Raw genomic sequence first — 12,408 nt, forward strand, 5'->3', positions numbered from 1 at the left:
CTTGCCTGGAGAATCCCAGGGATGGGGGAGCCTGATGGGCTGCCGTCTATGGGGTCGCACAGAGTCGGACACGACTGAAGTGACTTAGCAGTAGCAGCAGAGGGATAGGGTGCTAATTAAAGTCTGAGAACCACTAAGGCAAATATGGAAGGCTCTGCCGAGCCCTTCTGTTTGTTTGGGGTCCAGCAATGTCTGATGACAAGGTGATTCTGATTCATTTCCTTCGGCTGGGGCAGCTATAATCTGGAAGTAGCTTTTCCATCCAAGATGAGATTCAAAGCATTTTCATGGTCTGGGCTTTTACTCATCACTGCCTACCCCACATTGGTTTATAATTGACCTTTGGTCCCTGAGCTTTTTTTTATCTTTGATTCATATCAACTGCTGTTTAAAACAGATGACCTCATTAAGAAACTTCTCTGCTCCCCTCAAGGTCCTGCCTTTGTTTTTATTCAAGTGTGTATATCTTAATTGGAAAATGTGTCAGACCCAGATTAGAATGTGAAAAATCTGGATCCTGGGAAGTGTAGATTTACCATGTGAATTTAATGAAGGAACTTTCTCTCCCAAGACAGAGGGAGACCAACACCACAGGGAAGAAGTTAGTAATTCAAAGGAAGTGAAAAAAAAAACAGTGAAAAAGAAAAATATTAGATACGTGGAATTAGGTCTTTTTCACAAAAAAGGGAAACTATATCAACCTGAGATGGGAAGCCACTTGGTTATGCTCCTTTTGGTTCTTTTTTTTTTTCTCTTTCAGGTAAATGCTGGCTTGAGACTCCACTTTATGTGACTTTCAGGTCATTTAAAGAGACATCATGACCTTAGATGGGGTTTGTGGGCAAGAGAGTAATCAAATAAATTTGAAACATGCTGTATATTAAAAAAAAAAGGAAAAGAGAAAAATCACAAATTAGGTAATATTGTGGTAGTAATCGGAGAAGGCAATGGCACCCCACTCCAGTACTCTTGCCTAGAAAATCCCATGGATAGAGGAGCCTAGTAGGCTACAGTCCATGGGGTCGCTAAGAGTTGGACACAACTGAGCAACTTCACTTTCACTTTTCACTTTCATGCATTAGAGAAGGAAATGGCAATCCACTCCAGTGTTCTTGCCTGGAGAATCCCAGGGACGGGGGAGCCTGGTAGGCTGCGGTCTATGGGGTCACACAGAGTCGGACATGACTGAAGCGACTTGGCAGAGGTAGTAGTAATCATGCTTATTTAATTTTCTTGTGCCTGATAGGTAATGACTTAAATTCCAGCATCTTGAAGTGTGTAATGTCAAGGCACCTGCCTGGTGGGTGTCGCGTGCAGTTCATTAGAAGAGATAAAAATGGATAAAATCAGTCTTATAAGGCAGTCGCTGTTCATTATTAACAGGGGGACACTATCCACTCCATGCTGGTAAAGTGATTTATTTTTAAGCATTCAGAGAAAGGACATTTTTAAAATTGTCTTCTATGTCAGATTTTGCCTGTAGTTAATATTGCTGATATTAACGAAGACTGACTTTATATAGAGCTTTCGGTTCTGTGTAACTTAGTTCTTCGAGAGTATATTCAAAAGAACAGATTGGTTAAAAAAGGTGAAGTCAGCTCTTTGCAGGCCATATTCAGGGTGCAGATGGTGAGTGAATCCATGAGAGTTTTCTTCTGCTCTGCCAAGTTTCAGTGTTGTGGACCTAAATCCCAAACAAATCTGTGAAGGAGGTTCTGGTTCACATTTTCCTTCCCCCTGCTTGTAAACTGATGTATATGTTGATAGTATCTCCTTTTATATTATTCCCACCCACCCCCGCCACCTCATTTCACTATAAAATTTCCAGCCTTTTTTTTTTTCATAATAAGTCATTGCTTGTGAAATATCTTATGTAAAATATGCTAAGCAAATCAAATTAGTATATATAGAATTCATTGCTGAGGACTGTGATGAGTTGATTTCAACGTTGATTGATCTTTCCTGAATAAAATTGCCTCCTTTGATGAACTGCTGTCTTGAGGATTAATTGGAACCTTACTGAACCTTCAATATCTTATCTCTGTTGTTTTCTCTTTTTTTAAACAGTTGATGCCTGGTAGACATCTTTGAACTTTAAAAACAGAGAAGACCTGCTTTTAGAGGAAAATGCTGAGGGACACTATGAAGTCTTGGAATGATAGCCAGTCAGATCTTTGCAGCACTGACCACGAAGAGGAAGAAGAGATGGTTTTTGGTGAAAATGAAGATGACTTGGAAGAGATGATGGATTTAAGTGACCTGCCTACCTCACTTTTTGCTTGCAGAGTCCATGAAGCAGTGTTTGAGGTGCCGGAGCAGAAGGTAGGCATACACCCTAGCTTTCTCTGCCTTTGGTAGTGTGTTGAATGTGTGTGGATTCGGGGAAACAGTTGATGGCGGCCTATTTGCAAAGTTTGTTATTGGTCCGTGGCAGGTAGAGAAGCGTGCACCAAACTTTAGACATTGCTTTGGCATTTTGGGGCTCACTGGTGGCTCAGACGGTAAAGAATCTGCCTGCAATGAGGGAGACACAAGTTCGATCCCTGGGTCGGGAAGGTCCCCTGGAGGAGGGCATGGCAATCCACTCCAGTACTCTTGCCTGGAGAATCCGATGGACAGAGGAGCCTGGCGGGCTACAGTCCATCAGGTCTCAAAGATTCAGCCTTCTGGCATTTTTATTATGTTTTATGAGAATATCAGCCTGCAACAGATAGGAAATGCTTAAAATCCAGTCCTACCCCACGAACATTTTGAGAAGCACTGGTTTATAGTGAATGCTGAATTAAGTCTTAATAAGTTCATCCATTGATACACTCAGTCATTCATTTTTGTAGCTTGTGGTTAAAGAAAAGCTACGTGACTTTTAGCCTCACTTCTTATTACTTGGTAGTAAATTCACAAAAGAAAAACTTACTTTAAGCCTTTTTCTGAGGCTAATAACATAATTAGGACTGTTTATGATTTCATTTGGGGCTTCCCAGGTGGCTCAGTGGTAAAGGATCCTCCTGCCACTGCTGGAGATGCAGGAGACATGGGTTCAGTCCCTGGGTAGGGAAGATCCCCTGGAGGAGGAAATGGCAACCCACTCCAGTTTTCTGGCCTGGACAATCTCATGGACAGAGAAGCCTGATGGGCTACAGTCCACGGGATTGGAAAAGAATCAGACACAACCTAATGACTGAGTATAAGCACAGTAATTTCATTTTAACAGAGTTCTCGGTATTTCTTTTCTTACTTCCTGCAGCCTGCCCAGGGCAAAACGATTGAGTTTATTTATTTATTGTTTTGAAGATGTCTACTCTTTGGTTCATTCATTATTTACCTATAAAAAAAGAGAATGTGTGTGTGCGTTTCATTCCACGGTGGCCTCACAAAAGCCTGTAGATCTTAAGTTACACAAAAATAAAATATTTCTACCATTGGTATGAATTTTGCATGTTCTAAGACTTTGTTTCAAAATCCCACCACGCTTCCTTTTAATTTGTTATCTATGTCTTCCAAGTATTTTTCTTTCTGGTGACTCTCGTGGAGCAGAACTTGATATGATGAATAGTTTGACTCAGTACATACTTGAGTGCCTCGAGTGTGTAAGGCACTGTACCAGTGGCTTCAGGGGATAGAGTAGGAACTTAAACAGTTCTGCCTTGAGAGCCCTGCAGTGGAGAGGATAAGTAATTTGATGTAAAATAGAATACTCATGCCTTTAGAGACGCTTGAAAGTACTGAGTGTAGGGAAAATTAAATGTTCCCTTTGTAGTTTTCTTCTGTCAGTGTCTTCTTTTGCTTTAATTTCTCCTGGGCTAACCTGTTTGTGCAGGTTGTCCACACGTGTGCAAAAGACAAAGCAAAATAAAAAATACCTCTCTTGGATTACGGGGAGAATAATTCTGATTCCAATTAAATGCCTTATTTTCAAAAGAATTTTAGTTTTTTCCTGATTTGAAAAGGTGTTTGTTTCTTTTTAACTTTGTAATTGTTGGAATGAGCTTTTACCCTCTTCTGAGTGGTCGACCGAGTGACACAGGAACCATTGTCAGCTAAAACTGAATCTTCATTTTAGACTGCTGGATTTTGGCTCTACATTTTCACCAGTGCTTCTTGAAAATGGTGTGAAGTGGCAGAGGAAAAGTAAAGAATATAGTAAACTGTAAGAAAAAGAAGCCATAGGAAAAGTTTATCTCATAATTTCTGTTTCTGCAGCAGCCTGGTCGTTAGCTTTTTTCCACATGCTCAGCTAATCAGCGGCTCAGTCCAGAGCACAACAGGTTTAGTACCTAATTTTTCTATAACAGATTGGAATTCATTCCAGTGTTATTGACTTGTCGTTTTTAACCCCAGTTTTCCCTTTCTTAAAATAAGGAAAAATTAAGCAGCCTTCTGATATGAACATGAGAGATTTTCAAGATTTAATTTAGGTTTTTATGGTGGGGGAAATTGGAGTGCTTCTTCTTTCTGCTTTACATCTGTGTGTCTGAGGGATCTTGGTAAATGTTGATGCAAAGCAGCACTCCAGCTGGAACCTGACTTTATAAAGAAATGCATGTCGCTTTTACATTAGTCTGTTCACAAAGCACTACCCTTTGTACATAAAACTGTTTCTCCTGACCTACTTACCGTACGATTTTGGATTTGTTTTTCTAATGACAAAGGTTGGGATATATTAGGACATCTCTACTTGCTCTCCTGGTCCTGCTTTTTGATCAGTGATACCTAGCATCTAATACAGTTGCCTAGTACAGAGCAACACCTCTTAGGTTGACTGAATGGATTCTGCAAGATATTTGTTGAGGATTAGTGATACAGAGTTGTGATGGAAAGACAGACGTACCGAGCTGAGTGAGGTTCAGTAGTACGTAGGAGATTTAGCCTGAAATTATGATTTTAGATACACTGGCCCAAATTTCTCTGGTCTGTGTAATCATATACATGATACAAATCTTCCTGTCGAGCATCTGGTTTCTATATCCTCAATTTAAAGATGAATAGAACATATTACTTAAGAAAAATAAATGATATTTAGAAGTTAACTGAAATCCTCTGATTCTCCTAATCAGTTGCTGAATGTTCTAATTACAACGTTCAATCCAGAAGAAGTAAGTCTTTTGAGAAAACTGATTTGTTTTAAATCTGGAAATTGAAAGGGGAGATTCAAAGGAAGAATGTTTCTATTTAGTGAACTGTATTTTTAACAGTGCTTGGAAGGTAGCACAGTTTGAGTAAATACTTAATTGAATCTGTAGTACCATTCTGGCCAAGAATTAGTAAAAATTTAGTTAACTTCAAGGCTAGATTAAATACTAGAGAATCATAGAAGTTTAGAGCTGAAAGAAATCCTATTCAAGTCGTTTCAGAGTAACAGAGTAATTGAGCTTGCTTTTAGAACCCGTTTTTCACTTATTTACTGAAAACTACAAAATATTGCTGAAAGAAATGAAAGACAATACAAATAAATGAAAAGATACTCACATCCGTGGGTTGAAATACTTAACATTGTTAAGGTGTCAGTACTACCTAAAGCAATCTACAGATTTGGCACAGTCACTGTCAAGATCCCAAAGATATTTCCTGCAGAAGTAGGAAAACTCTTCCTGAAATTTATAGACTCTCAGGAGACTCCCAAATAACCGAAACAATTTTGAAAAAGAACAAAGTTGGAGGACTCAAACACTTTCTGATTTCAAAACTTAATACAAAGCTATAGTAATCAAAGCAGTGTGGTACTTAATGTCAATTGTATCTCAGTTAAAATAAGAACAGTGTGGTATTGGCATAAAGATGAACAAACAGGGGCTCTGTGTCAACCTAGAGGGGTGGGATGGGGAGGGTGATGGGAGGGAGGTTCGAGAGGGAGGGGACATGTGTACACCTATGGCTGATTCGTGTTGATGTTTGACAGAAAACCACAAAATTCTCTAAAGCAATTATCATTCAATTAAAAAATTAATTAATTAAAAAAAAGAAAGCCTCCCCCAAAGGTAGACATATTGACCAGTTAAATAGAACAGAGAGTCCAGAAATGAATCCTTGCATATATGGTCAAATGATTTTCAACAAGAATGCCAAGACCATTCAATGGAAAAAGGACAGTCTTTTCAACAAATAATGCTGGGAAAACTGGAAATTCACATGCAACAGGATGAAGATGGCCCCTTACCTTACATGGTATACAAAAGTTAATTAAAAATGGATTCAAGACCTAAATGTAAGAGCTAAAGTTATAAACTTAGAAGAAAACATAGAGAGAAAGCTTCCTGACATTGGATTTGGCATTAATTTCTCCAGCAGGACACCAAAAGCACAGACAGCAATAGAAAAAACAGACACATTAGGACTTCATGAAAACTAAAAATGTGTGCATCAACTGACACTATTCATAGAGTGAAAAGGCAGCCGACAGAGTGGGAGAAAATGTTTTCAAATCATATCTCTGGTAAGGGATTAATACCCAGAATATATAAAGAACTCCTAAAATTCAACAACAAAAACCAAATTGGGTATATACACCCAATTATTGGGCAAAGGATTTGAATAGACATTTTTCCAAAGATGATGTATGAATGGCCAATAACCACAGGAAAGATGCTCAGCATCACAAATAGGGAAATGCAAATCAACTTCACAATGAGATACTTGACACCCAATAAAATGGCTTATCATAAAAACAGAAAACAAGCATTGACGAGCATATAGATAAACTGGAACCTTTGTGCACTCTTGGTGGAAACATAACATCCTGTGACTGCTGTGGAAAATGGTATGGCAGTTCTTTAAAGAATTAAGCATAGAATTATCATAGATCCCACGATTTTGCTTCTGGGTTTATACAAAAAAGAAAGCAGAGACTTGACTATATATGTGTACAGCAGTGTCCACAGCAGCATTATTCATAATAGGCAAAATATGGAAACAACTCAAATGCCCATCAGTGAATAAATTAATAAACAAAATGCAGTGTATACAGACAATGGAATATTGTCCAGTCTTTAAAAACTAATGAAATTCTGATCCTGTGGGTAAATCTTGAAAGATATGCTCAGTGAAATAAGCCAGGCACAAGAGGATAAATAATGTGTGATTCCACTTACATGAGACAGAAAGTAAATGGTAACGGCCAGGGACTATGAGAAGTAGGGAGTCAGTAGTTACAGTTTATGAGTACAGAGTTTCAATTTGGGATGATGAAAAAGTTCTGGAACAGATGGGGTGACAGTTATACAACACTGTAAACATACTTAATGTCTCTGAATTGTACACTTAAAAATGGTTAAAATTTTATGTTTATCACAATCAAAAACTGCCACCCCCCATTTTTCTTGAGTTGATTATTCTTTGTAGCATGCTTTTGTACATATGTATAGAATATGTACACACGCGTGTACTGTGTATGTATATATGTATGTAAGGTGTTGGAGAAGACTCTTGAGAGTCACTTGGACTGAGAGGAGATCCGACCTGTTCATCCTAAAGGAAATCAGTCCTGAATATTCATTGGAAGGACTGATGCTGAAGCTGAAGCTCCAATACTCTGGCCGCCTGATGGGAAGAGCTGACTCATTGGAAAAGACCCTGATGCTGGGAAAGATTGAGGGCAGGAGGAGAAGGGGATGACAGAGGATGAGATGGTTGGATGGCATCACCGACTCGATGGACATGAGTGTGAGTAAGCTCCAGGAGTTGGTGATGGACAGGGAGGCCTGGCGTGTTGCAGTCCATGGGGTCACAAAGAGTCGGACACGACTGAGCGACTGACCTGAACTGATATGTATATGGGCGCCTCTCGTGCCCGATGTTACGTCCTGTTGGCCCACGCTTGCACCGCACTTGTTGCCAGAGCACTCAGCTGTGTGTGGATGTAAGCTGGCAGCAGCTGTCCTGCATGGCACGGGGACATCTTGCCTTTGTCTCAGTGTTTCTCTGCTGCCTGTGCAGTTGCTTGGCCGTGTAGACAGGGCAGTCCTTGACCAGTGTGGGGCTGAAGCCAGTGAGTAAGTCCCTCCTTCTCTGACTCTCCAGCCCCCAATTCCTTGGCTCCTTCCAGGGCTCCTCGCAGGATCAAGCCCCCGTTGCTCACAGAGGTGACCAGTTTGGTAACACAACCTGGACGGGAGGACAACCTGTCTTCTGTCTTCCAACCTTATCCCATGGGGTTACTTCCCAAAACAAACTTCCTGTGTGTGCCCTTGCCTTGGATTCCACTTTCTCTAGGAGCCCAGGGAAGACACAGGCTAATGACTTCCAAGTTTGGTGATTCTTCCTGTGCGGAGGCACTATCTCAACCTCTCAAAAAGGGGGCATTTTCTAGGTTGTGTGAAAAGGTAAAGACTAATGTAAAGAAAAACCACAGGCCCACCCAATATAGCAAATAAAATTTTACTAATACAGTTGAGCCTCTTGTCTCTTCTCCCAGAGATAACCATTATCCTCAACTCTGAGTTTATCATTTCCCATGCAATTTTAACCTTTTATTATATTTCATTTCAGTTCAGTCACTCAGTTGTGTCCAACTCTTTGCGATCCAATGGACTGCAGCACGCCAGGCCTCCCTGTCCATCACCAACTCCCGGAGCTTGCTCAAACTCATGTCTGTCACGTCGGTGATGCCATCCAACCATCTCATCCTCTTTCGTCCCCTTCTCCCACCTTCCATCTTTCCCAGCATCAGGGCCTTTTCCAGGGAGTCAGCTCTTAGCATCAGGTGACCAAAGTATTGGAGTTTCAGCTTCAGCATCAGTCCTTCCAATGAATATGAAAGTGGTGTGTTTGTAGGCCAAAATGGTCTACTTTCCCCCTCTCTCTGAAAGTAGTTTTCCTATGAAATCTTTTATAAGCTGAAATGGTATAAAGCAGAAAAGCAGTTCCTTGGGGCAATCTTGCTCACAGATGCACAAAATAAATTAAGGTAAAGCACAGATGCTCACAGACCCAGTTCCAGGCGAGTGCGCTTGACGCTGAGAAGCTGAGGGTCGTTTCCCAGGAAGGAGCTTGGTGGAGCCGCTCTCACCACTCAGGGGGCATGCTGCCTCCATGACAGCTGCTGCAAAACAGATGTTGAATGTGATTTTCACCTTTTTTCATAAAAGGAAGAATCCTCCTTGGACTTCTTTCTGTTACGGAAAATAGGTACAGGTGCAGGTCTTTCGTAAAGCAAAGTGGCATAAAGCAAACTTCTGAAAACTGGCAGATGCCTGTATTGGCATTTCTTCTAGTTCAAGCTTAATACTCTATATATGTGTATATACAGTTTTTAAATTTTGCTCTATTTTCAGTTGACATGATTGTCTCTTTAGAAAGAAATCTACATAAAAACTCTACTAATAAGTGAGTTTGACCTTTTATACAGGCGTCCTGCAGTCCATGGGGTCACAAAGAGTCGGACATGACGGGGTGGCTGAACAACAACAATAAGTGAGTTTAAGAAGCTTGTAGGATACAGCGTCACTATAGAAAATCAGCCACGTGTCTGTTTACCAGCAGTCAACATTTGGAAGTTGAAATTTAAAAACATTACAATAGCACCATGAAATACTTAGATCCAACAGAGGATATGCAGCATCCATATGCTGAAAACTATAACTCCAGTGAAATACATAAGATTTTACATTTTTTAATTTTATATAAAAGGGATAATTAGATCAGTTTTTCTCAATGTTGTATCTATAAGATTAATCCATATTGAAATATATATTCTGTTTCCCTTGCTATATATACTGCCCTAGTCTAAAAATACAGCATTATTTATTTACTCATTCTTATGTTGGACATTTAGGTTATTTTTGAGATGTTGTTCTTGCAACAGTGATGTTGTGAATGTTCTGTATGTGTCCTGTGTACGTCCTGGTGGAAGTAGGGGAGTCTTCTCAGGGTATGTAAACAGGCATGATGTTGCTGGCTTATCAGGTTGTGCTTTTTCACAGTCTTAGCAGAGACTGTCAAGTAGTCTGTGAGGCTACAGCTGTTTGCGCTCCTACCAGCCATGCGAGAGAGTCCCGTTGCTCTGTAGCGTCACCGGGACTTTATTTTTTCAGAAAAAAGCATTTTTGCCAGTCTGGTAGTTAACATTTTTATTCCTTTTAACATGCTTTTGCATAAACTGTAGATAAAAGCTTCTCAAATGTATTGCTTTGTGAAGAACCAGGTTTTCCCCCAGACTATCACAGATTTATAAAATGCAGTAAGAATATTATAGCAGTGCAAACTTGCTATAATGTTCCTAGATGCCCCATCTTAGATAGAACATTTAGGAATTTTCAGATGTAAGATTTTGAAATGAAGCTATCTTCATTTATCTTCTATTATATTTGTAGCTTCCCTTGTGAATACTTTGTCTCAAAACAAGAGTTGAAAAGTGTCTTAGATCACTTAGTTAGGAATTTAGTTATCCTAATTGTCAGGCATATTAAAAGATCACTGAACAGTCAGATCAGCTGTCATGTTCTTGGAGACCATCGGTTTACAGACTCTACAACTGACCTCGAGTTGTGTATTCAGTAAGTGTTTATTGAGTGTTGTACCAGTCACGGTTAAAGGTTCTAGGGAGACAGTGGTGGACGCAATGAAGCTCCAGCTCCAACAGAACATTAGAAGAGGAAAATATTTAACATGCAAACAAGTGAATCAGAAGTTCAGATAATACAAGTACAGTGAAGAAAATAGGCTTCCTCAGTGGCTCGGTGTTAAAGAATCTGCTTGCTAATGCAGAAGACGTGGATTTGATTCTCTGAGTTGGAAAGATTCCCTGCAAGAGGAAATGGCAACCCACTCCAGTATTCTTGGCTTGGGAAATCCCATGGACAGAGGAGCCTGGCAGGCTACAGTTCACAGGGTGGCAAAGAAGAAAAAACAGTGGAGCAGGGCCTCCCTGGTGGCTCAGTGGTAAAGAATCTACCTGCCAATGCAGGGGACGTGGGTTCAATCCCTGACCCGGGAAGATTCCACAAGCGGCGGAGCAACTAAGCCCGTGCACCACAATTCCTGAGCCTGTTGTGCTGTCGAGCCCAGAAGCCGCAACCGCTGAGGCCGCGTGCACTGTAGAGCCTGTGGTCCACAAGGAGAGAAGCATCAAAATGAGAAGTCCGTGCGTCACAGCTATAGAGTAGCCCCCACTGGCTGCAACCAGAGAAAAGCCTACCTAGCAGTGAAGACCCAGCACTGCCAAAAATAAACAAAATTACTTAAAAAAAACAAAGACAGAGGAGGGCTAGAGAACGGCTTGATGGGTGACAGTGTTTAACTAGAGTGCTCAGGGAAAGCCTGTCTGGAGGAGTGACACTTGGGGTCACTGAATAATAGAACTGCTTTTCCTAGTTTGGGTGTACAAAGGACTTTTTCTCTAAACCATTTTAATAGTGAGTTACCAGCCACGGTGGCCATTACCACCAATATTTTAATATGTATCTGCTACAAACAAGGGCGTTCTAAGAAAACAAAACAAAAACAAAATTCAGGAAATTGACGTTGACACATTACATCATTCTAATCCTCAGACCCCATTCAAGTTTGGCCATGGTTCCTGTAATGTCCTTTATAACAACAAAAATCCAGTCCCTTATCACTCAGTGTGAACTTCCAGATGTTCAAGCTGGTTTTAGAAAAGGCAGAGGAACCAGAGATCAAATTGCCAACATCCGCTGGATCATGGAAAAAGCAAGAGAGTTCCAGAAAAACATCTATTTCTGCTTTATTGACTATTCCAAAGCCTTTGACTGTGTGGATCACAACAAACTGTGGAAAACTCTGAAAGAGATGGGAATACCAGACCACCTGACCTGCCTCTTGAGAAACCTATATGCAGGTCAGGAAACAACAGTTAGAACTGGACATGGAACAACAGACTGGTTCCAAATAGAAAAAGGAGTACGTCAAGGCTGTATATTGTCACCCTGCTTATTTAACTTACATGCAGAGTCCATCATGAGAAATGCTGGACTGGAAGAAACACAAGCTGGAATCAAGATTGCTGGGAGAAATATCAATAACCTCAGATATGCAGATGACACCACCCTTATGGCAGAAGGTGAAGAGGAACTAAAAAGCCTCTTGATGAAGGTGAAAGAGGAGAGTGAAAAAGTTGGCTTTAAAGCTCAACGTTCAGAAAACGAAGATCATGGCATCCGGTCCCACCACTTCATGGGAAATAGATGGGGAAACAGTGGAAACAGTGTCAGACTTTATTTTTTTGGGCTCCAAAATCACTGCAGATGGTGACTGCAGCCATGAAATTAAAAGACACTTTTCTCCTTGGAAGAAAAGTTATGACCAACCTAGATAGCATATTGAAAAGCAAGAGACATTACTTTGCTAACAAAGGTCCATCTAGTCAAGGCTATGGTTTTTCCATTGGTCATGTATGGATGTGAGAGTTGGACTGTGAAGAAAGCTGAGCGCTGAAGATTGATGGTTTTGAACTGT

At 40.6% G+C, this 12,408-nt stretch overlaps 1 protein-coding gene across 1 annotated transcript in view; it reads left to right on the forward strand.

Annotated features, from left to right (window-relative positions):
* RCAN3 (RCAN family member 3) overlaps positions 1 to 12,408 on the forward strand; it is a 33,779-nt gene that overhangs the window by 8,206 nt on the left and 13,165 nt on the right. The window contains exon 2 of the mRNA XM_010830061.1: positions 2,068 to 2,322. Within this exon, the coding sequence (XP_010828363.1) occupies positions 2,128 to 2,322 (195 nt within the window). The 5' untranslated portion in view covers positions 2,068 to 2,127. The remainder of the gene's footprint in view (positions 1 to 2,067; positions 2,323 to 12,408) is intronic.

The sequence above is a fragment of the Bison bison genome, unplaced genomic scaffold (genome assembly GCF_000754665.1).
Source record: "Bison bison bison isolate TAMUID 2011002044 unplaced genomic scaffold, Bison_UMD1.0 scf7180017864516, whole genome shotgun sequence".
NCBI lineage: Eukaryota > Metazoa > Chordata > Mammalia > Artiodactyla > Bovidae > Bison > Bison bison.